The sequence below is a fragment of the Mastacembelus armatus genome, chromosome 17 (genome assembly GCF_900324485.2).
Source record: "Mastacembelus armatus chromosome 17, fMasArm1.2, whole genome shotgun sequence".
Taxonomy (NCBI): Eukaryota; Metazoa; Chordata; class Actinopteri; order Synbranchiformes; family Mastacembelidae; genus Mastacembelus; species Mastacembelus armatus.
This window is the reverse complement of record NC_046649.1, coordinates 18,992,321-19,017,133: the sequence shown is the minus strand read 5'-3', so window position 1 is coordinate 19,017,133 and position 24,813 is coordinate 18,992,321. Positions and strand designations below refer to the sequence as shown.

The 24,813-nt window shown below is 38.8% G+C and overlaps 2 protein-coding genes across 3 annotated transcripts in view; both read right to left on the bottom strand.

Annotated features, from left to right (window-relative positions):
* Positions 1–1,113: 1,113 nt before the first annotated feature.
* olfm3b (olfactomedin 3b) lies at positions 1,114–10,747 on the bottom strand. Its single transcript, XM_026313548.1, has 6 exons — positions 10,421–10,747; positions 7,329–7,472; positions 5,880–6,035; positions 4,853–5,072; positions 3,783–3,889; positions 1,114–2,406 (listed from the first exon to the last, which is right to left on the bottom strand). The coding sequence occupies exons 1-6, from the start codon at positions 10,487–10,489 to the stop codon at positions 1,729–1,731; spliced, it is 1,374 nt and encodes a 457-aa protein (XP_026169333.1). The 5' UTR covers positions 10,490–10,747; the 3' UTR covers positions 1,114–1,728.
* A 6,743-nt stretch (positions 10,748–17,490) lies between these two features.
* Positions 17,491–24,813, bottom strand: part of LOC113134672 (collagen alpha-1(XI) chain-like) — a 76,542-nt gene continuing 69,219 nt past the window's right edge. Inside the window, exons 56-68 of one of the 2 annotated variants that reach the window (XM_026314143.1) lie at positions 24,044–24,151; positions 23,687–23,740; positions 23,287–23,340; positions 22,559–22,666; positions 22,060–22,113; positions 21,932–21,967; positions 21,771–21,824; positions 21,116–21,377; positions 19,955–20,067; positions 19,630–19,698; positions 19,130–19,363; positions 18,190–18,374; positions 17,491–18,100 (exon numbers count right to left, since the gene is read on the bottom strand). In XM_026314143.1, coding sequence (XP_026169928.1) covers positions 18,228–18,374; positions 19,130–19,363; positions 19,630–19,698; positions 19,955–20,067; positions 21,116–21,377; positions 21,771–21,824; positions 21,932–21,967; positions 22,060–22,113; positions 22,559–22,666; positions 23,287–23,340; positions 23,687–23,740; positions 24,044–24,151 — 1,293 coding nt within the window. In that variant the 3' untranslated portion in view covers positions 17,491–18,100; positions 18,190–18,227. Of the gene's footprint in view, positions 18,375–19,129; positions 19,364–19,629; positions 19,699–19,954; positions 20,068–21,115; positions 21,378–21,770; positions 21,825–21,931; positions 21,968–22,059; positions 22,114–22,558; positions 22,667–23,286; positions 23,341–23,686; positions 23,741–24,043; positions 24,152–24,813 lie in introns of both variants that reach the window. The other variant, XM_026314142.1, reaches the window with a different exon arrangement.

The following is a 24,813-nucleotide window of genomic DNA, read 5'->3' as shown; positions in this document are numbered from 1 at the left end:
TTACAATATGAAGGTGTTCAAGTTTGAATGAAGAAATGGATTACAGACATTTTCTTAACTGTACCTATCGATGGGGTTGTATCAAGTTATATGATGTGAATATTTTTTATGATAAATATTTTGATATCAGTTGTTTTCATCATATCTGTTGACTATTTCATTATCCAGGTGTGAATAATCTGTTTTTATTATTTGCACTTTGATGGAGGCCCTTTCAGGTTGAACCCAGGTGCTGTTTTAAACTAACATAAAGTCTTCTGACAATAACTTCTCATGTTGCTGTGACTAAGAACAGCTGATTAACTTTTCTATTACTGTCACATGTATTTCTTGCTTGCTAACAGCTAATAAAGTCCACTGTCCACATCAAACCATACTTTAGAGCATTGCTGTGCAGAACAAAGTTGCAATATTGGTCTAATAAATAGCAAAAAAATCTCCTAATACGGTAAAAGCTTTGAAGAAATTAAAATGAATAAGCTACTGCAGGAAATGAGAAAAAACTTAAGTCACTTTGTCCATTTAGAGAACAATGAAGTAACTCACATCTATGAGTTTATAGTGATGTCACATTAAACTATAGTGTAATGTTAGCTCACTTTTGCTGCATTTCAGTGGTTGCTTGAGATTTGCAGAAGAGCATCCTGAACCAAATCTGTCATCCTGGGAACACAAATATACAGAAAACCACTGTAATGAAATCAAAACTTTTATTTTGGTTATGTTTAACTTCTTATTTACACGAATGAATGCTTAATAAAGTTCTCTACTGCTGCGAGTATCAATGGATCTTTACTATTATATAGCTAAGGGGGAGCAGAAGGGGATGTGCAATTACAAAATACACAGATATACATTTACAGTAAAAATGCTATTAGGGCAGCCAACATTCATGCATGAGAGCTGTTATCCTTCAGCTTACACACTGCACACTGCACTGAAGAAGGCATACAAACTGTTGCTGAAGTTACAAAAAAAAAAGCTAATATCTCAAAGTACTAACCAGATTTACTGTTTGTTAAAGTACTTCGATTTAGCACTTGCAGCTATTCAATGACCTGGGTGACTGAGAATCATCAACACACAAAAAGCTGAGTAGAGTAAATACACCACATTTCTCGTCGTCTTGTACAAGGTCAAGTGCAAAGATTTCTGAAAAAAAAAAACCACAAAGACAAATTGAAAGCAAGGGGGAGGCAGTGAAAGGCAGGAATAAATTAGTAGATAATGAATAAATGGCAAGAAAAGAAGAGAAACAAAATTAACAATTATACCGTGAAAATATGAGAAAGGCTGAATAAATGCAATACCAAATGAGAAAACCATTAAAAATACTTCAATACAGAGAAGCTTTCATCTTGGAGAGAAAAACAGCAGCAGAAATGACCAGTGGTTAATTGTTCAGTATTTCTAAAACTTTCTAAGTAAAAGTGCTATTATTTAGTCTAAAATGTCTTACCTGCAATGTCTCATAATGTACTGAGTTTGTTTTAATTTGTGCTGTCAGTTATTCTTTTAGAGAACGTGTCACATTTCCACAGGGATACTGTCTCAATTAATTACACTAATGCTTCATATGAAACCAGGCAAATAGCTAAATGTCATTGTCAAAATTAAATAAATTAACAAATAAATAGAATTCATTAGAACATTCACGTGAAAGCATTAATTTGTCCCCCCGCCTCACATTTTTATGATTTCTATCACAAGTACAGTATGTTCCTGTCTTTATGAGTCATCCTCAGTTTTAATGATGTGGAATAGTGTAACATTGAACAGGACCTGGTGGCCGTTGTTCCAGCCATAGAGGGCACGATCCCTGGCGTTGTAGTCCAACATAGACATGTGGAAGTACTGGTTATGAAAGGGAATATCTGTATATTCGTATGTGGAGGTTTTAGTGGAGTAAGCGTAGTAAACCTTGGCACCGGTCAGGTGGGAGTTAGTGATGTAGAGCGTCCCACAGATCATAAAAGACTCGCCGGCGTTCCTCTTTGAGTATTCTGTGTTCCACGTGTTGAGGATCTGGAGCGTGTCTGGGTTCAGCTGGCTGATGACGATATTCCCAGCATTCTGGTTGGTCGCGTACACGGCCCACAGGCCCAGCTCGTCTGCCATTAGGTCGATGTCTGAAAAGCCTCCCCAGGTATAAGGATACACATTATGGAAGCCTGCCGACTCCAGGGCCCTCTGTGTGACCACGCGTCCTGTCTCAAAGCTGTACCTCACTATGATGTTGCTCTGCATCTTGTTGTAGTACAGGGAGCCGTTGTACACCACGTGGTTGGTTCCAGCCCATTTAAATGGAAGGTTGTACGTTCTTGACTCAGCTCCTGCCACAAAATCAGCAATGGACTTATATTCTTTTACTATCTTGTTGTTGGTGTAGCTGTCCATGTACCAGACCTGGGGACAAACACACACCATTCGTTAACTCCAGGGGGTTGGTGCAAGGCAGCTGTAAACACACAAGCATCTCTCATATCTTTACTTTGTCATTTATAACAGCCTCAGCAGCTGTAAAATAAAAAAGTGGATCTATATGATAATACACCCATGTAAAAAAATGGAGGAAACAGGACACCCACTAAAAAGAAGATGGCAGACAACAGGGCCTTTATGAAAGGGGGTGTAAAAACACCAGTGTGCTGATAGAGTTTTATTCTCTTTAATCTGTATTCATAGGGTTAAACCAGGACAGAGGGAGGGAAACTACCCCTGAAAACATAAAAAAGCTTTGGCAAATCTCAGAGTACTGCAGCCAATCAGGATGTGAATTTGTGATTTGTGTGTGTGATTTTGGCATCCGGGGGTTTTATAATTATTTACACCAATAAAATTGAGCTAAAATTTTTCTTTTTTTTTTGCACATATTCAATATTTACTGATAGATTTAAGAGCCGCTGTGGAATTTTTGACCACTGGTGGTGCTAGAAAATATTGTTTTGATCAGCAGGCAGTACATCTCTTATTTTTGAACGTGTTTGTTCCCATTTGTGTCTGTATATCTTTATGCACCTGGCAGGCGGCTGAGCCAGAACACATTCCCACTTTGTACTATTACACTGAATGGCATTTGGTGGCAGTAACATGCCAGGACGTGTAGCAAAGTGTCAGTGAAAAGCAGGGCAGAAGAAGACTGTTAGATTTAATTACTGTAGATAGTACACATGCATGTAACCAAAAAAGTTTTGAAAACATTCAAAGCATTTAATACAAGGAAAGTTCAGAACAAGGAGAAAAGTTGTGTTAAATGCTGTTGGGAGTAATGTCTGTAATGTTATGCCTGACATTTTCTTTTCTGTGACAATTTTTTTCAACTTGAACAGCAACTTGTTTCCTGTATTTAGTGCATGGGAAACTGGCACCAGGGCTTCTGTGACTGTTTGTGTGGTAGTTTTTCACTTTTAAAACAGTTTGCTGTGTATTAAGCCGTTTTAAAGGTGGGGCATATTTCAACTGACAAAGTCCCAGACATCTTGTCATGTACAGTAAAAATTGGATTCCCACATTCTGTAGCTCACTGTGATCTGATGCCAGGTAAACAAAGTGGAAACTCTCCTCTTTTCTGTATTTAATGACAAGAATCCAACCATCAAACTGCTTCACTGAGCAGAGTCAGACACCATGTTTTCTTTGTGCAGAAACTTTTTGTGAGTATGATGTTGTAACTCAACATCTCATTCCCCTGAACAGCAGGAGAACAGTAACTGTATGTAAATTATTAAACCACTGTGTTGTTTCAAAGAATTGCAAGAAAAAAAAACAGCACATTAACTGACCCTGTTGTTTTTGGGAGAGGCCTGTGGGTCGGTCATCCAGGCTCCAAATCTGGTCCCTGAAGTTTTCACTGTCAGCGGCCCAGTGATCTTCATTAACTTGCCACATGCTGCGAACACATCACACAGCTCTGGTCACATTCAGGCTTTTCCTGCTCCACATGATAAAACTGCAGCCAGTGTTTTGATGTTAATATTGGAACCAATTTGTAATTTTGGCTCAGGACAGTTTGTGTGCAGCAGCTGTGCACTGCCATATGCTTACTGTGTTCTTATAGAAATGCAGAGGGTGTCCAGAGAAACCAAAACAATACAACAACTTGTAAAAACCCTTTTCATATGTCAAACATTTATCCCACATGGTACTTGAGCTGCACGTAATTCATCTTGCCCGACACTCTAATTGTGTTGGTGACAGTAGGCTATCACTTGCACGCAAGCTTGCAAGTTCCATTGCAAGTATTTAACTGCTATTTTACCTAATCAATCACAGCTCACACACTACGAATGTTTAAATAATCATCTGAAGCTCAGACGGATTTTCAGCCACATCCCATTAGCATTCACATGTTAGCTATTCATGATGACACTGGCCCATCAACATTGCTAACCTGGCAGTTGGCAAATTGGAGAGGCAAAGCTGCTTTAGAGGCAAAATTGATCTTATTAGCAGAGTTAAACCTCACTGGATGGAGCAAAGAACCCACAGAATTTCAGTCCCTCACTGTAAACGGCAAATAAAGAACCAGAAGGAAGCAGAAGGGGAAAAAAATGAAATAAACCTATCGATCATGACTTTGTATAAGCCTTTATTGCACTTTTTCACTTAGCAGCCAGAGTACAAAGCTTCATGATGCTCACACCATTAACCTTTAGCTTGGAAAATTGTTCTTTGGCTCCGCAAATAGAGGTTTTCTCAATCCATTAACATCATCTCTACCTCCAGTAGCAGTTCTTCTCTGTCCCCTGCTGTATCTAAAATACCAATCTGCCAGTAGCTGTAAGAAATTCCTTTGCTATCCAATAATCTGAGGTCATCATGCCTGTGTGTGACTTTCCTGCAGTGGACTTACTCAGTTTGTTCATACAGTTGCGGAGTCGATTTTCCAGGCTGAGCACCCTCTGTTGCAGCTCCTCATAGTCATAGGCTCCCATCTCCTCCTGGATGCCCATCAACACACCAGAGAGGTTCCTGATCTCCTCTTTGAACTGGGAGATGAGCTTGGCATCTGTTTTGTACTGTTCTAGGACAGGGATCAGTGGCTGCAGGGATTCCATCTTTCCCTTTAGCTCCTAGAAAACAGAAAGAATGCAGCTCTGCAAAAATATTTGTCCTAATAAATTTCACAGTCTGGCAGTACAGTTCAGTTTGTTTTCAATGCAGTAGTTTCAGGATGTTTTATGGTAATAGAGGCAACATCATTAACTGGGGAGCAATACATTATTCAAGAAAACTTAAGCATATTATATCCTCCATGTTGGTATTTGGTTTCACTCATGTAAGAAATTTAAGATCCAAAGATCCAGTATCTAAGATTCAGTGCTGTAAAACAAGGAGGAGGAAAAATACGATCTAGTAAGAATCAAACAAATTTTGCTGATGGATGATAATAGAGATGATAGAAATTATTACATGGATTGTTTTTATTATTAAAGTTACAGTACTTAATTTTACAATGTAAAAAACACATTCTAACCTCTAGTGTTTGAAAGGTATTGAGATCAACAATTGATCTTCAGGCAGTGGTAGGCATCGCTAATGAGCACATGTGGGTGAACAACTACAGTGCTGTCAAGGAAGGCTTTTTAGTTTAGTCTTTGTATAAGTTAAACACATGGATAACTAAAGTATGAACCATCAAGATCTGCGTTGTCACTGTTGTCACTTAGTGTTTGGTATCCATGCTGGATGCTGCCTTCAAACCCTGTGTACCTTTTAATATAATCTTGTCCTTGGCTGGGTAGTGATATCCCTGTAATGATCTTATCAGGGATGAAAGTCTATCAATTTAGATGCTTCTCAGGTATCTTCAGAAGAGATCCACTCCCTGGCTTTCCTGTGATGTTTCTCACAGACTTAAACATCAAACAAAAGTATACCTGAAAGTTTTTGTTGACGAGTGTCTTCCTGTCCGATTCGATCTGTCGAAACTTTGACCGCAGGCCTTTGATCTGGCTCTCCATTCTCATGATATACTGAAAGTCCCTCTGCGTCCGTAGGTTCAAGACCTCGATTGACTGCGACATGTTCTGCACCTTTTGAAAAGAATGAAACAGTGCAGCATTGATTTTTCCGTCCACCATGAGATTAAAATGTCCACCATGCTCAGTCGTTTGTCAGTGCTCTAACTTCCCAAGGAACAAATCAACATTTTGACCTCGAGCGTGACTGTCTTTTAACCATCTGAAGCTAAATAAAGCTTAGCATGACATTTACATGGACATTGGACTGTTACAGGCCAGTTATCACACACTGTTTACTCACAGTCTTTAAAAATTATATTTCACTGTGTTAGTTACAGTTCACAGCAAATTACCTGTTTTAGTGAAGTATTGACTCTGCCAGGTTCGATAACATATTGCAGAACAGATGTTTTACAAATAAACCTTACAGTGTCTCCCTCTGGTTTACTCACTGGGTTTGCAGCGTATCTGAACAAGAAGAAATGTCTTTTCTCTCCCCCCTTTCTGAAACCAACCAACATTACTGGTGCACACCACCAGCAAAGTGGCACAACACTCTCATATTATGTTCTGCATACTTTCCTGGCTCTGGTACAGGGATGCTGAAATGGCCTCACTGAAGCCCTGAGGCAACTTAGTACATTAATGTCAAAGGCCCCAGTGAATGACAGAGAACACCATTTGGCATACAACATTAAAATGTAGGTTAGAGCAACATTTCTTTATGTGCCATATTAATTAAGGAAAGTGACTCCAGTGCTGTGCTGTTTGTTTGTTCGTAGATAATGCATTAAATCACTACTGTCATGATGGAGGGGAGAAAAATAAAATTTCAAATTAAATTGGATGTTTATTCATCATTTCATGTGTCATGTGTTCAGAGCTAATTTTATAACATTCATTCAAAATGGATAGGAATTCTTGAAAGCTGAGGATGGTTAAAATTCAGAAATAACATTCCCAATCAAATGCATAAAGCCTTGTAATGCTCCAAACCTTAGCAATAGCCTTGAATGGTTTGCTGCAAAAAAAACAGGGGCACTCCAGCTCGGTTAAGTTGAGATGGAGAGCGTTCTCATCTTCACAAACAGTCATTCAGCTGATTTCATCCATGTAATATATGTAGAAGTGGAAAACAGGGTTATAGACCTGGCTGGTGCAATCTCTGTGAGGATTAGGGCAACAAAGACACGTGAATAAAGGCAGAAATCAATGTGATATGCCTATATGGATGTAGGTGTGCTCGTTGCTTACAGTAAAGGTGTGAGAATGAATGCATGTGTGTGTGTGTGTGTGTGTGTGTGCACGCGTGCATGTGTGTGTTGTTATATAAGGAGAAAAATGTGTGTGACTGTGTGCACACACCTTCTCCAGGAGCTGGCGGAGCTGTCTGCCTTTGGCATCTCTGGAGCACAGATTCTGTTCAGGTGCCACCACTGTGCAGATACAACGCCCATCTGCATCCTGAGCTGAGCTGTACACCTGCCACCCCTCCTTTGGCCTGATGGTCTGCATACAGAAACACAGCCACAGTCTTAAATACACAGCACACTCATCCACAGACACACAAAATAAACTCAACTCTGATTTTATCACTGTCATGAAATTGCGGCACACAGCTGTTATGATTCCTATTTTTTACCCTCATGGGTCATCCATTATTTTGTCTCATACCCCCAAAGCTTTGATGCCAACCAATTCCACTGACTTATAAAAAGACTGGGCTTTGAAAGAACAAAGTGCTTTTTCTGTAAGATATTCCTCCGCTCACTGTATATGGTCTCCTGTGAATTTTCTCTTCAACAATGAAGAGCGTTTCCTGGCCTTGATGAATAACCCGAGTGTTGAAATTCTCCTATTTCTCCACACTAGGCCTTCCAATGCCTTAACTGAAAGTCCTGCTGAGAGACGCAGATAAAACCGATTTATGAGAGCGTTTCCAATTCTTTATTACATTCAATATGCTCCACAGCACTGGAGAATAAAGCCTAAAGAACATAAAGTTATGCATCATAAGCCAATGCAGCATATTTTAATGCAAAACCATCAACTACTGTCAGAGTGTACACAGTAAAAAAATAGCTTTGCTCCTAAGTGTCCTGAAGTGCTGGAGAGGTTGGTACCTATTAGACACAGAAACAGCATCAGGATTTGAACAATACTGCTGTTTACTGCGAGCCTGGGAAATTAACACAAGCCTCCAGCCAAATACTGGCAACCTTTGACTGCGGATGGTAAATTTGTCTGCACTATCAGCCTTTTTGGCAGAAAACCAACTATCATTTGGAGTTTCTTTAACAATTTAAAACTCAATCAGGCAGAGAATAACATGTCAAACATGTGAACTTTGGCACCAGTCCTTGAAGCTGTTGAAAAGAAAAGCAAAGTGCCTGTTTATAGTGCTGACAACCTTCCCTTCTCTCATCCATCCTTTCCTGTCAGCTTGAGCGTTTAGAATCAACTCTAAAAGATCATGTCCCGTCTGTGCAGGCGGAGACATCACACCAAAGAGAAAGAGCACGTTTTGTCTCATCACTTTCACTTACCGAAAAGCTGGGTTTTTGGAGGGGTTATCTTACAATTGAAATGTTGCAATGCAGAATGTGATTTGCTTCATGTTGGTTTTTAACACTTGCAGCTTGACTCCTCTGCGGCATCTCCTTTTGACTTTGATATATTCGTATCTTTACTTCAAAAAATAAAATAATGTCTTCTACACTATCAATCACCTGAGCTTTCTTTCTTCTCCCAGCACATCTCGCTTGTGTTGCCATTATCAGATTGTTAGAAAATTGTTTCTGGGATTATCAAAACACTGCAGCCCTGACATTTGTCCACCTTTCTACTGGTTGCTTGTAAGGTTTGTGATCTAGAAATTAAATCTCATTCTACTGCTGACCTCATATTAATTGGGTCCTGATCTGATTTTTAGATTAAAAAAACAAAAACAAAAACGGAACATAAAAAAAAAAAAAAAAAAAAAAATCTAAATCCGCAATTCTAAATTCAATAGTATGTCTCTCATGTATCTCTGAAATCCCATAAAGAACAAACCAACAGTGTAAAGCAGCATAAGAAAAAGTGATATTGCATTGAAAAATCTATAGTTCATGTGGGGTTTAATGCAGCCATCTAAGAAATTATTAGAAAGACTAGATGGCTTGGTGCTGCATGAATTTAGCTGGAATCTGCCTCGCTCTCATAGCATCATCGCTGAATGGGATAAAAGATGGAGAAAAACATCCACAGATCCTCTTTTCCTTACTTTGCTTTGAAAGGCTCCTAAAAAGGAGACAGTTTCACTAATCTGTTAAAATGGTCTTTCTCCTCTGTCTCTTGAGTGACGCACATCCTTTGCTCTTTTCTCACTTGCACATTTCCTCATATTAAAATGAATCTGTAGCTCAGCCAAGCCAGATGCACTCTCCAACCAGGAATTTTTCTGAGCAACTCTGCACAAAGACTTTTTCTCTCGTTAAATAATTCACACAGCTGGTTCCCCTTTTGTTTGGGGCATTCATTTAGACTTTCTGAATACATTGACTTAGCCTGTAAACATTTCCTGTTTTACTAAACAAGCAAGCAACATTAATTCTGCACACCACTTTCAATCATGGCAAGGTGATAGTATGTGAGGACACTGATTTGCAATCAAGACACTGGCACAGGGAATGTATTCTGCACGGGTGGGATGAACCTAATCGACCATTGTTCTTGTCCAAATGGCTCGGTGATCTGCAAGCTGCTCCTCCTAATTTGTGATAATACTGTGACAACGCATTGCAATTTTGCAAGCTTATATGTTTTATAGTATTTCTCCTATAAAACATTACATTTCACAAACACAGAAGCAGCATAAAGACAAAAACTGCATCAGAAAAGACTGAATCATTCAGTTAAAATCAGTTTTAGTGTGCGTGAGAATTTTCCTGTATCAAGACAGTGCTTCTTCTGTCTGGGAGGGGATTTAGATATAATTCACAGCAGGGATTGGACTCTCAATGATTGGACTCTCCCTTAAAAGTGAGTTATATACCTGGCAATAGTCCAGGATCAATATCAGTGCTCTGTGGTTGATGTAGGCAATAAACATGAGTGCTATGAGGGTGCCTTTTCCACCACCACGAATTTAAATTCAGTATTTATTATTTCAGAACATTTTTGTGACCAATTTCTGCACATTAGTGTTAGTTATTGCTAGCACCGGGCTGTACACTGGCTCTAGTGGCAACAGAAAGAAGCAGCCAAATATGCAATAATGGCAGTGAACTGAAATGAGCAGACACACATTACCACTCAATGACTTTCTGCTTTGTTGGTCATTCACAGACTCTTGTGCAATGCTTCACCCCAATTAAAGACGTTCCCGATCACCTGAACTTTACAGCACTGACGTGACATGACAGACCAAGTTAAGTCAATGAAAAAATAAAAAGGTGGTGTTTAGGGAAACTCACCACTGAAGGGCAGTATCCGAACAGCAGCAGAAACAGCAGCGGGTTCAGGACTATGGACAGCGACCACATTCTGTCGGCTGCTACAGCGTTTCCTTCCTGCACCTCCACCGCCGTGACAGAAACAAAAAGCTTCACGCAACTTTCTGCCCGTGAACACGCGCCACCTCGTCCACCGCGCGCTGGTAAAAGCCGTCGTATCCTGGGGAGGAGGGGGGCACATCCATCCACTCGTCCCCGTTACGCATGCATGCCATGTGGGCAGCGGGGAGATACCTCGTCACTGCAAAGGAGGAAAAAGTTTGTGGGCATGCATGCAGCGAAAATCCGTGCTGCGTGTAGGATACAGGGACCCTTCTTCACGGATATGACATCATCCAGTTGCCTGTCTCGACTTTTAATGAATCCAGCTGGTAACGTGCGTAAGGAGGAACCACCGGCAGCTGCGCTGTGACAAAAGTTGCATCTGGCAGTATTCACTAGAAAATAAGAAGGTGGAGGCCTGAGATCAGAGCTGACACCGCGAGAGAGAGAGAGAGAGAGAGAGAGAGAAAGAGTGAGAGAGAGAGAGAGAGAGAGAGAGAGAGAAAGAGAGAGAGAGAGAGAGAGAGAGAGAGAGCAGCACTCAAAATATAGTGGTAACTTATATATTTATTTATTTTTTTACAGAACATGAGTGAACACGATTTAGAGAGAAAGGTACTATTTAATTTTAGAGAACGTCTCTAATGTTTATTGCAAACGTTTAAAGGCAATTTCACCTAAACCGAAAAGATTTTTCAGTTTATTTCTAATGGTATGTGTGAAAAACAAAAGGAGGGAGATACTGATTTAAAATAGAAAACATCATTTCAAAATAGGAGAGATAATAGAAGAATAGAAGTGACTTTCAAAATAAGAGGAAGTATGTCAAAAAGCATGAGTTACTAAAATCAAACTAAATCGAACAGCTAACAGCAGACTCTGTAACTGCTAAAGGTTCTTCTGTTCTTCTGTTCTAGGCCCAAAATACTCTTTGGTGCTGAGCATGTGGGTCTTTAGAGCATTTTCACTGAAAACAGCTGCCTGCTGTGACCAAAAAGGACACAGTCTGAATGTAACTGAATGTAAAACATCCATCTTTCACATTGGTTCCTCAGCTGATGCCTTATTACTTTAAGAAAAACTGACTATAGCTGCTCCAAGCAGTCAAAATATTTACTACTCACCATGAGCATTTTTATTGTTGTCATTTTTTTAGTCACAAAAACAAAATCTCCATTCACTTCTATTGTATTTGGTGAGCAGCAGATGGACAAGTAAAACCCAAATATAATGTATGACTAGATTTTGTCAGCGAAATGACCCTTTACCCAGAGGAAGCACTCCTGCTTTCCAAGACCACATTACCATATAGAGGAATTTAAAATCTATCATATGATTGAAAGAAATGATGCAAAGCTTTCTATGGCCCAGTGCTGTTATAATGTTTTCAGTCAAAGTCATTAGTCACATACTCTCTCATATGACACAATATTTTCAGTGCTAAAATAATTGAGATGAGAAATTAAATAATGTGTGGAGCTTATTATGCATACAAATAGAGTTCACTGTTTGTGCAGGAGTTACACACACAGCTGTTTATTTAATTTTCATGCTCAAGCTGTTCCACTGCCCTGCTGGATGTAAACAGGTAGTCTAATGTTGCCATAGAGGGCTCTGGAGTAAGTTAGTGAGATGTGAGCTGCAAATGGTACTCAGCTCTGTTTTCCATCCTATATTTGTTTGCCTTTTGGAAAATGGCACCATTAAATGTATACTGAATTAGTTATGAACATTTCCTGTTTGCAATATAGCGTCAGTGTATTGGCAGCTATCAGAGTATTACTTTTACACAGACAAAAATGTAAAACATGATTATTCTTAGGCACGATCTGAAATCTAAGGAGGATCTTTAGCCAACAATATAGACATTTTGCATTTTAAAGTTGAAGTCATTTATTCACAATAGGCATCAGATTTATCTGCAGGATATATCATGCCTCTGTGTTGACAGAAATAGGACTCAGAGGAGTACAAATTTCAATGCAAATTGCAGATATAAGGCTCTAGGAGTTTTTAAGCACCTTAATTTCCTCCATGAGCTGTGTGTCACATCTTCTGCCTCAGCTCTGACCAGGGTGCTAAGTGGGACAGATCGATGGAAAAAATACAATAATAAATGTATACAGCAATGGTGTACACCTGTCTCTTTGGCCTCTGCAGGGCCTCATCCCACCTCCCCTGGAGCTCTCCTATTCTGAGGTACTTTTCACAGTTAGAAAAGCTCAGGTCTAGACATATACTAACATTTATTTATTTGCCTGGAAATTCTTTCAGCCAAAGAGTTTCTGACTTGGACCTGAGCCATAACTTCTGATTGACATTCAGCCTTTCCCCTAGAGGGTGTTCACAGTCTGCAGAAAGACCATGTTCTTGACTGCAAGAGTCACCTTCACCCTTGTGGGAAGCCTTCCACTTTGGTATGCCAATTCATGTTTCACTTATTCTGAGGAAAATGGTCAGTTTGTTCTGTTTGCCTTTGCTTAGATAGTGGAAAACCAGTAAAGAGACAAGAGGATCCAAAGCTCTGTCTGGTTTGGTGAGCTGGGGCATATCTTTGGTTTCAGAGCTGTGGTGGTAAGCTGAAACTAATCTGTCTGGCCACTCCAGGCACTGCCAGTGTAAGACCAGCTAGTAAAAACTGGAGAACTGAGGAGTAGGGGTGTCTCGAGGCCCTTTTCACATCAGCAGTCAGCAGCAGGTTGGGATGAGGTGATGGGTTGGACAGTGAAACACAGTACTGTCAGAGTGTTTGAACTGGGAATACTTGAACTCAAGGAGTGTCTTTGACAGGAGAAGGAGACAGAAGTTTCTTGGCGCACTTGAACAAAGGGTTTTTGTAAGCCATGACCTGCATTCCTGATGAGTTTCACTCTAGCAATAACACTGACTGCTGCTTTACTTTGTAGCTCAATCCAGCTCAAATTGGTTAAGACATATGATGAGCCCAGGGTTGCTTTTGCAATTCAAATACACTTTCAAAGTTGCCATAAAGAATGCATTTAGTGGAGTCGCAAAGAAATAGTCTGCTGAAAAGTGTTAATGCTGTAAATACAACAGTTTTATTGTGTCTGCAGGAATTCTGTCTTTCATGAAAATATCTACAAAGAACAAGCAATTATCTTCCTACAAAAGAGACACCGGTCAATGCATGCTCTTTCTAATGTTCCTCCCCAAACAGCTGAAAACTACAAGGTTGGCTATTTTAAACAAGTCATCATTTTCACTCAAGTATCTTTCCAGTACACAGTTTTCCACACTTGGTCATTAAACAGTTCTGCTGCTGCAGTTGGAGGAGAGCTGCACAGATTTCGCCCCAGGTATTTAAACCAACAGTCCACACAGTATAGTCTACAGTTGTACAGTCTACAGTCAACATACAGTAACACTATGTGCATGTGTAAAGGTCTTAGACAGCAGTTTGTGATTTTTAAATTTGGATTAATACATTTCCCTGAGCAATGAAGAGGAAAAAGCTCATCCTAATCTTATTGCAAAATAAGAGAAAAACAATTTAAGGTCATATTGCAGTACCACTTCTGTCAAAAAGCCAAAATATTGTATTAATATGTGACAGGGAGAAAGTTCCCCTGATTGTGAATATGAGCTAATGGCATCATGAAAACTGGCTACATCAAGACAGTACAGTTATGCACGCAAAGGATCTCTTCTATATAGACGTTTTTAAGGAATATTATGTAAAAATAAAATGCACATTAATAAATATATTCCAAGTGTGGTGACATGGTTTGGTATTTGTTCTATTTTTTGTGTGTGTCTGGGGCCTTTTTAAAACAATCCAAGTGAAAAGAATCAGAAAGTTGAATTGTCCATTGCCTTAAATGTGATTGTCTGTCTCTCCATGTTAGTCCTCAGACAGAGTGGAAACTTTCCAGGGTGCTTGCTTGTCCTCTGGCTTAATGCAGCCTGTGATAGGGTCCAGCCCTTCATGACCCTAGAAAAGATTAAATGGGTTTAGAAAATGTGTAAGAACAGTGGAGGGAGAATTTAACACTTCCAAAGAATAGACAAAAAAGATAGAAAAAATACCCTCCCATCTTTTCCCATTTCTTCTGAAACCACCTCTCATCAGACGTGACTGTCGACCACAGCAGCTCTGTTTTGACAGAATTTTTTCGGCATGGTGACCAAGGTGGGCGTGCCAACAGACTGGCTGTGACTAGCTGGGTTTAGGCAGGGTTTTGTTGTGGATACCTTTTAAGCCCCCTTACCCAGGCAAAATCCGCTCCTCATTTGACTGCAGCCTTAATTTCCATTCCCTTTTTGATTTCACAATAAGTTTCAGTTAACAGCAAAATATGTTGTTCTGCCTTCAAAGATGAAAAACAGGTGGCTCTGTATTAAATGAGAAAATTTGACTGGCCATCAGCCCAAGCAAAACTGTTAGGCACATAAACTTGATCATAATTCATCACATATGTGGTTCCACTGACCAAAACATGGTGACGGTATTCAAGTTTAAGAAGTACACAGAGATTGCAAGTAACAGATGTGATGATTCATACAGCAGAATGGAAAGTGTTTAGAAATTCATGCAGACAGCCAAAACTAAACAGACCTCACAAAAGTCAAATTGTTTTTTCTGTACGTAGGTTGAAAGCATTGCTGAGGGATGACAGATGATGAGGAGGCTTGTTTATGCCAGTATTGTACCTACTACTAAAAACAAATAAAACATTTCTATGTTTTTTTACTACTATTTCAAAAACTGCACATAAACCACATAGTAAACACAGTAGTTTTTTGCACATTTTACTGCATGTCAGCTACTCTTATCATAATTAGATTAAAATAGAAATATTCAGCCAAGTGATTTGAAACCAACAGACCTACTGACTAAAGTTGAGTAGTTTGTTTCTGAAAATGTGTAAAGGCTAGTGTAGCACTGCATAAAATGTCATGAACACAATTTGAACTTTATGTATATTTTATGACTGTTGTAAATAGCCTTCCTTTGCCTTCAAATCACTTCTTTAAAAAAGACACCCACATACAGATCTCTGTCCTGACAATTGACATTAGCTCAGGGGACAATAAAATTTAATGGTGGGCAATGGTGTGTTGTTACTTTTGACACTGTAATAACAGTTTAAAGCCTATAGACTATAAAGGTGCATAAAGCATGCTATAGCATGTTTTATGCACTTGTCATGACAGAGATTTCTAAAGTATCAGATGACATTGTTAATCAAACAATGGTCATAAACATTAACAAATAATTTGAAATGGTCATGCTTTCATACATATGCTAAAATCCAAGATCCTCTGCAGCCAGAAAAATAATTGGTAATAAGTAAAACATTTAGGCTGCAGTTCATCTTATTTGCCTGCAAAATACAAACAAATGATTACACCATTTTTATATTTTATCTTTATCCTGGTGTAACCCTTAAACTGTATATGAAACCTATAAAGCTGAAACTCTTCACACATCATATTGCATGTCATCAATGCCACAGGAAAATAAGGTACATACAAGCTTTTTTGCTGTTACTTTTGTCACCGTGATGGAAAGTGATCTGATGGTTTTCATGTTCCACTACCATAAATGCTGTCTGCTCCCTCATGCTCACCCCTGCTGAAATGACAAACTCCCTGAGAAGAAAAGATAATTACTAATTTGAATTTGCTGTAGACTCCCCAGGACCACACACAAATGCACTGTGAGCTATTATTATGTCAGCATTATGAGAAATTATGCAGTAAATTATACCTCATGTGATAGTCGCAAGAATTTAATTTCACTGCAAAAAAAATGGTATCATATAACACATCACAAAATACACACAAGCCATCTTTACTCTATGTCTGTGTATGGGTAAATACAACTGAACACTGGAATGACACAGCATGTGGTTTGATATGAATTAAGTGATTGGTGCTGTCGCAGAAAAGTGAACATTTTGGTGGTAGTTATCGGTTTTGGAGTGTAATCACACAAAACCCTAAACAGAATATCAACAATTTATGATATTTGGTTTGATAAAAAGGGCATTTTTGATGTAAGGGTAGTACTCTGGAGTCAGTTTGTCTGGCATGTGGTTTGACTGAAGACAGTGGTGAAATTAACAGGCTGGAAAGTGCTGCTGAGCAAGATTTCAGAATACATGCATTTAATGACCAGTCTTCTATGCATATTGACCAAATACACTGATTCTAATAATGAACTCCCTATTGCGACAAACAATATTCTGTAAGTGAATGCAAACCATTGCAATGTGCATTTGGCAAAGCACCAAACATTTATTTCAGTTTTACATAGGTTGTAAACATACTATAATTACACAGGTTTGAAAGCGGCTCTGAAGTCTTTGCTATCATAGCTGCAAGTTAAGGAGGTGGAGATGCAAACAGATCTTGATCAAAGTCAAATCTGAGTCAGAGAAAAAGTGGAAGAGATCACAGCATCTGGGTTCAGCACAATCAACCACACAAGCCCAAACACTAGGAAGCACTAATCCTCCTAATCTTAAATTATCATGGTGAACGACGGTAATATGTATAAGGCAGCGCATCACATAGAGAGCACTAATCATTCCTGCACTGAAATAGCCAACAATGTAGACATTAAACCCAGCATTTTTCAGAATCCAGTTTTAATGAACAATTCAAGGCACATGAAAATATTTTGTTCACTGTTACAATGAAGAAACTCAACAGGGATTTTTTTGCGAAAGTATAATTAAAAAAACCGGATGAATTTACATGAAAAGCTTTTTCTTCCTAAGTTAGGCATCACATATAATGCTCCAACTTGATTGTGTTATTAAGATATAAACATATTAAAGAGCCAGATATGTCCACATTTTGAAAAGAAATTGAGGTATAACATCTGGGTGAATGAAGTCTATCTGGAAGAATAAGCCTTTTCTAACAGTATTTATATTATTATCTCATGTGTTATTATGGCTTAATTTCCTGATGGGCATACCAAAAGGTATGTCATGCAAAATTGCTTTTTGACTTAGATGTTCCCATTTTCAAAAAATGAAAGTTATATTATTTACAAAAAGATAATTTCATACTTACATATTGGAGCTTCTGTCAAATTGTGTCATGAATGTTTTCAAAAGACATAATATTTATCAAATTTGTTCTTAAACATTATCTTTTTAGGATTTCTAATATAGTTTGCCAGATATTTGTGTAAATCTAAGAGCACGGGCACATGCAAGTTTTTGGAATGGATTCAGAAAGGAACAATATTATACAAAATAATAATAATAATTACAGTTTTATCAAAAAGAACTTTTTCTAGCACCTTGAGTATTTTGTGATTCTGCACAAAAACACCTCTGTGGTTGTATTCAGAGCAGCACCTGGAGCATCCAGAGAGGGAGGCGTGGTGGGAGGGGAAGGACAAGGGAGGATGGGGTTCGGGGTGAGTGGATCCTCTCTCTGTTGCTGAAAGTGTGCCACTGTCCGCCACGGCATCAAATGTCCTTTTCCTGATGTCACTCCCATTACTAAGTTAAAGTCATCTGATTCTGGCCCTACAAGGGCGAGGAGTAGTTTCCCCTGGTCAGCGCTTTCATGACAGGGCGTGGGGGCACTTTTCTTCTCTGGTCTTAAGTGGATCGTCTTGGCAACAAAAGAAAACACAGGTTTTTGCTTTGTAGGGAGAGAAGGTAAAGGTTGTTGGATCTCAGCATGTAGGTGTTAATATGTACCCTCTGACCCTGTCCTTCAGCGGGAACTAGGGGTGTGTCTAGCCGAGGAAACAGACAGGTCCGACCTCGAAGCCAAACCTCTGGTTGGAGTCCCCAAAGTCGTTCAGCATGACGTCAATGATGGGCAGCTGATCGATGCGGGGGGTGTTGATCTCCATCACTGTCTTTGAATAGCCCTGTTTCACCTGCACAAAAGGACAATGAGGTTATTTAGTGTAGTAGTCTAAGTATGATACCTACACTTATGCAAATATGAGACCTTCTCCATTCACAACTTTTTAAATGCAAATATTTGGGGGAAAGCTGATCAAACAAAATAAACAATTTGTAGACATTATCTGGTGCGCTATAAAATAGAGTGATTGATATGTCAATCAATATGTTGAAATAATTTAAGTGAAGTGTGTCTTCATCCATTATATAAGTGCAAGAAAAAGTCCCAACTTCTATTAAAGCAACAAAAACTCACTTGCCTCCAAAAGGCTGAGGATACAAGTAAATTTCTGTAATTTGTCCAAATCTTTGTTCAATTAATCATGTCATCATGAAAATGCCATAAACAGTAAAAACGTGAAAAGTTTCCAAAGTTTCCTAAAGTCAAATCTTAAGCCTATCTTATAAATCAGAGTGAGAAGTTGGAACCAGTGAACATTTGGGCTTTTTGCTTACAAGAAACTTCATAAAAAATGTATTGATTATTACAAAAAGTTGACTGATTGACTGATTAATCATCTATATCAAATACTATAAATCACAGAGGAACTGTCTATGCATTCTTAAGCGAAATCAGACTTTACACTTGTTCCCATGATTATTCTGGTCTGGGACCAAAGGAATTTGGTTATATGACAACAGTCTACATTTTGTGAGAATTAATGGGATTTCATAGGATTTAGAAAAAAATAAATTGCAAAGTGAAAGTTATAAAACGAGTGTTTACTGAGCAGCCGTCCATCAGCGGCTTGATGAAGAGATTATTGTCGTAGGACATCTCCTCATCGTTGGAGCCCAGGAAGCGCAGTGCCTTGTCGTAGTTGTCAGCCTTGGCATCGTACCAGGCAACAGACTGATGGCAAATGTAGGTGAAGTTCTGTCGTGCCGAGGAGCTCAGCAGCTTCAGGAAGGTCATCTGCACTGTGTTGATGGTGTTTTCTCCCCCGTCAACGTAGTTCAACTGGAGAGAGAGACATGCAGAAAGGAAAAGAGGACAGAGGAGGTAAAGACAGAACAGTACATTATACGTATGGGGTGAGGAATGTTTGAAATAAAGGTTGGAGCGAAGTAAAGTGGACGTTAAATGAAAAGGGTAAGGGAGGAAGATGTATGACAGAGGAAGGCAGGGTAGAGAAGAGAGAGTTTGGTGGGAATGAGTCACTGTGGATGAGACAAAGTGATGAATCAGCAGTAACAGAAAAGAATAATTTGCGTGGGTTAACTCACAATTTTGCCACGTTTAAATTCACTGAACCAAGAACCTGGAGACTCTTTAGGCCAGTTGGATATTCTAACCTACAAAAAGAAAGAAAGAAACAAAACAAAGAGGAGATTATGTAAATCATGATTAGAAAAAAAGCCTCACATAGCTCCTAGTGTTTTTACCCTTCAATGAATAACAGTGAATCAGAGGATATTCAGAGAGCAGATTATTTGCCTTTTTAAAAAAATCAAGTTCAAGTCTCATAATTAATATAATTAATATTACCATAAAAGACCATTCAAGTCCAATACTGTATTAAATGAGTTGTTAACTGTGGTTATTACTTACTCCCGTGGATTTTTTATCCGGGTAGATGCAGGTTTCTCCACCTGCTGTGAAGTTACAGTACACCTTGATGGCGTCTCCTATGCAGCCTTGGTTTGGATCAATCCAGTATTCACCTGTGAGAGAAACACAGGCGTGAGACACACACAGTGGTATGAAGTACAGTTATGACCTTTTCAGAAGTACATACTACTGCTGTTATTTAATGTTCACATCATGCTGGACAGGACTGCCCAGATGACTCACAATATGGTAATCTGTTACAAAAGTTCTCATCTAGGAGAATTTCAATAGTTGAGTTAAAAACTGTTTTTACTACTTAGTAGTTTTGGTTTGCAAGCTTTAGTTGGTTAATTAATTAGCTGATAGAAATCATCCGCAACATCTTTGATAATCAATTAATTATGGTCAGTTCCAGCCTAATTTTAGTTTCAATACACACACAGACGCACACACACACACACAGAAAATATATACAAAGGAGAATGTATTCCTTTAGTCAGAACAGGCTAAAATAAGAGAAATGCAATGTAAAATGTTGTACTGTTTAAACATCTTTTCATAATTTCAATGACCTGACATAATACTTTTTTTCACCTTTTATGCACATTAGCCTGCCCTTCATTGCACCAATCTTTAATTGATGCTAATGCATTTAAAGCAAATAATAACTTCAGTCTTTCAGGATGCATAACGGCCCCAGCAACCTCCAGGAATTAGACAGGGTATCCTGTAAATAACCTGAAAGCAAAGCCCAGGGCTCAAGCAGTGCCGGGAATCCACTTGCTTCTGCCTATAAAACTTAATTGCTGTGAGCTCATGGTAACTGGAGGTGCCACAGATGAGGGTATCAACATTTTTATCAAGCCCCCCTCTTTCTCACTGTGGATTTTGGCAACTGTACAATAATAGAGCACTTATAATTTAGAGAAATTGTTGTTAGTAAATCACACTGTAAAAGTAGTGGGGGAAATTTCACCTTTTTAAATTACATGAAAATCGTGCTAGAGCCTCCTATTGTTTCAAAGTCAGTGTAAATGCTGTGACTTTTGACTTATACTGTGCTTTCAAAATGTTTTACCACCGTAGCTGTCGACCACATTGTACTGGTAATGAATTCAATCTAACTGTTGAAACTATGTCAAAATGATGCCTCAGCCTTACCATCTGGGAGGTCAGGCTGGCTGAGGTGCAGGTCATTGCAGGTCCTGGCAGGATTGTCTTGGGTACCCATGGGGAACTTCATACGCTCGATGTCTTGTTTGAGGTTGTTGAGGGATCCAAAAACATCATCCATTCCCTCCACACCCATGCCATCGATGCTGTAGTCTGCCAGCGCCTCATCTCCCTGCATCTCAGCCTGCCGCCTAGTCTTTCCGCTACGTTGCTGAATAGGCAGCGGCTGGATGATGTCACCAGGTGGACCCTGAAGCACAGTGGTTAATGGTCAAGCTGATCATTTCTAGAAAGAAAATGTTTATCAAGGGATTTTCTGAGTGTGCGGGTCCTTTATCAACCCATGAGTGTCTGTCTTGTAGCACCTGGCCCACAACTAACAATTACCTTCCTTATCAGTTAATCTCTTTACTATGAGCTGTTTACTTAATTATTTTCTCACTTAATTAATTAACTGTTTTAAAAAATAAATGATTCATCAAACAGATAGATAGATTCATTCAAACCATTTCACTAATCATTTCAGCTGTAGTGATCATACTATTCTCCAGTTATAATGTTCTTGTTGCAATTATAACTAAAGTGTATAAGAAGAATACTCAGGTAGATATCTATATGTAACAACAACGAACAGGTAACTTACAGGTGGTCCAGGTGGTCCAATGAGTCCAGGGTCTCCCTTCTGACCAGTTGAACCCTGTGGAAAAACAAGATATGATGGATATATGTATCATTCTTAGCAAACAACTAATATCTGATGAAAGCACATCAAAACATGGTGAAAATGGTGAAAACATAACTTACAGTTGATCCCTTGGATCCCTTCTGTCCTTGAGGGCCCTGTTTGTTGGCAAAGCAACATTAACAGATGAACAACCATGATGTAACAGACTGCAAAAATACATGTTGGACTGACAAGATGTGGAACTTACAGAAATACCAGGAGGACCAGGAGGGCCGAGAGGACCGTGGGGACCACTAGCACCCTTCGAAGAATGAATAGATGACAGTCAAAGTACAGTAAATGGAGGTCTCCTTGTGGGATCTGATAGATGTTTATGAATTTGGACTAGGCAACATTGATTCAATATGATATATAAGTGGGTTGTCATTATTGACCTACAGTAGTCACAATATAGCAAATGCATAGAAAAATTCATCCTTAGTCATACTGATGCTCAGTGCAAGTAACTGGATCCCACTACTATGTATCACATATAGCAAAACCGTTCACATAAGATCTACAATTTTATTAGTTTATGTTTAATATTGTCTTGTTTATCATTAAACAAATAAATAAAAACAGCTCTACTTAGACTCTCTGATGACTAGATCTCTTTTCAGCAATGTAGGAATCTAATCTAAACATTAACTTCAAAGAGGCTATAGTATTTTAATGTCATATTCGGCCTGGCACAGAGATTGACTTACAGAATCTCCTTTGCCACCCGCAGAACCCTGAGGTCCAGGCAGACCTCTGTCTCCCTTCTCTCCAGGCTCACCAGGGGGCCCAATCAGACCAATGAGACCTGGGTGACCCTGGCATAGGAATAGAAGGAAAAAAAGAATAAAAATGGAGACACAAAAGAATTACAATGAATTCATAAATCTGAGTTATATTTGCAATCCTTATTCCTCTGACAAAGAGTAAATTTTACATCTACTGAAGTTTAATTTCTGCTCAGTTTTCACCGTCATAAAATAAAGGTAATAGGTAAAGTGAAACAAATATGCTAATTTCCCCACAAGTTTACATGCAATGCATGGTGAGATAGCCTCAGCACTGTCTTATTTCTGGCTATAAATAATTAGAGTTTTTATAGTGGTCATCATATTTAACAATGGTAGTCTGTTTCAGCACCTGCTGCTGGGGAGAGTTATGGCCATCTGCTTCTGACTACTGCATTCTGGCATTAAACCAATGACATTATAAAGATATTACTGAACGTATACATATTCATTCACTGCATGAAATCACTGCGTGAAAACTCCTCACAGAACAGAACCTTTCTTCAACCCACGGGGAGTGAGCGAACAAAGAGATAGAGGCAACAGGCCTAGATGTTTGCTTATTTTGGAAGCTTCAGATAAGGTGTATAAACAGATATGAGAAATACACAATAAAGCAATTTGAGATTAGCATTGTTATAATGTCTTGCCTTCTCTCCCTTGGATCCAGAGTCACCTTTCATACCAGGAAGTCCAGGGGGGCCCTATGGAAGGAAAGAATCAGTCTGTCAAATATAACTGAAATGAATTCACATTATTTGACACTGACAGCATAGAACTCTGCATTCACAATTTTGTCTGTGTCATAGAGTTACTAAAACAGCTTATTGTACAATGTACACTCTCTCTCTCCGTCAGATAATTAATCCATAAATTATCTGAAGGCTAAAATGCATCCAAAATACAGACCTTTCTAACAAGTGGAGGTCATGTAAGGCTACAGTCTCATACTTTCAAGACATTTTTTGACTTTCACAGAATCTGTGCAGTGAGTCGATGTTGCAAATCTGACAGGGTTTTAGTAGGATAAAGTAGAAGGGAATGTCTTACAAGAGGTCCAGGGGGGCCGTCTTGACCAGAAGCACCAGGGAGTCCTTGCTCACCCTGAAAATAAGGAATGAATTATTACAATATCTGTCTAATACTAGAGATAATAATAGAATGCCTAATAATAGAGAATTATTAGGAAATACATTTTTGACACACTGAACTCTGCATTTCAAAAGTCACAATACCTGTTTAGAAATCACAGAAAATAATATTTTAATATAGACATACTACAGGTTGACTAATAGCACTTTTCAGTCATGTAATCTATTTAAGAAATATTCATTCATGCATTAATTTATTTAAAGTCACACCTGTGACATAAAAATCTGCTGTTTTTAATCATGAAACTCTACTCACAACTGGGCCAGGGATTCCACGAAGACCCTCAGGACCAGGCTTTCCAGCAGGGCCCTGGGGTCCGACAGGTCCAGTTTTCCCAACAGGCCCCTCAGCTCCAGCTTCTCCCTGTGAGAATAGGATATTAGTACAAAATCATAATTATTCTCTTTTCATGGTCTATAGCTTTATATTGTATAGCTCTGGGCCTTTAAAAGGTATTCTTTGGATATTTTTGTAGAGCTCATACATTTAATGTTATGTTTTTGAGAAGAAACATAGTTACAGTTAAATTCACAGTTTTTATACCAAAACACATTTGAAAAGCTGACTTTTCCAATATTGCGTGCATGTATATTCTGTATGTCCTTTTGCATAAGATACAACAAACATGATGCTACTAATGATTTAGAACCTCACATTACTGAATGCCTTTAACACTGTAACTTTGTAATTCAAGAAAAGTCCAATATTCACTGCTCTGTGGGTTAAAAGTCAACACTGACAATAACAATTTCATCTGACTTGATAAATCAAGCAAACCTGTATCTAAAAGGCATATTGTTCAATATTGTGCAATGTTTCACAAAACCTCAAATTGGAAGGATTCAAGGATTTGCAATATCCGAACAGATCAAATGTTGCCAGATTTCTTCTATTGTGTCTGCGCAGGAACAGCGAGTTTTTATGTGTTGAAGTTCCAGATATGTCATATCGACTAGGGTGGTAGGAGGAGGGGATTAAATTGTTCTGACAACCAATTAGGCCTGGATTTGACAATCCAAGATCAC

Coding starts and splice junctions, on each gene's coding strand:
- olfm3b (XM_026313548.1), bottom strand. CDS start 10,489: ATGTGGTCGCTGTCCATAGTCCTGAACCCGCTGCTGTTTCTGCTGCTG. Junction 6,036..7,328: donor TCCGCCAGCTCCTGGAGAAG/GTGTGTGCACAC, acceptor TCTTTTCAAAAG/GTGCAGAACATGTCGCAGTC. Junction 3,890..4,852: donor CAACTGTATGAACAAACTGA/GTAAGTCCACTG, acceptor ATGTGTTCGCAG/CATGTGGCAAGTTAATGAAG.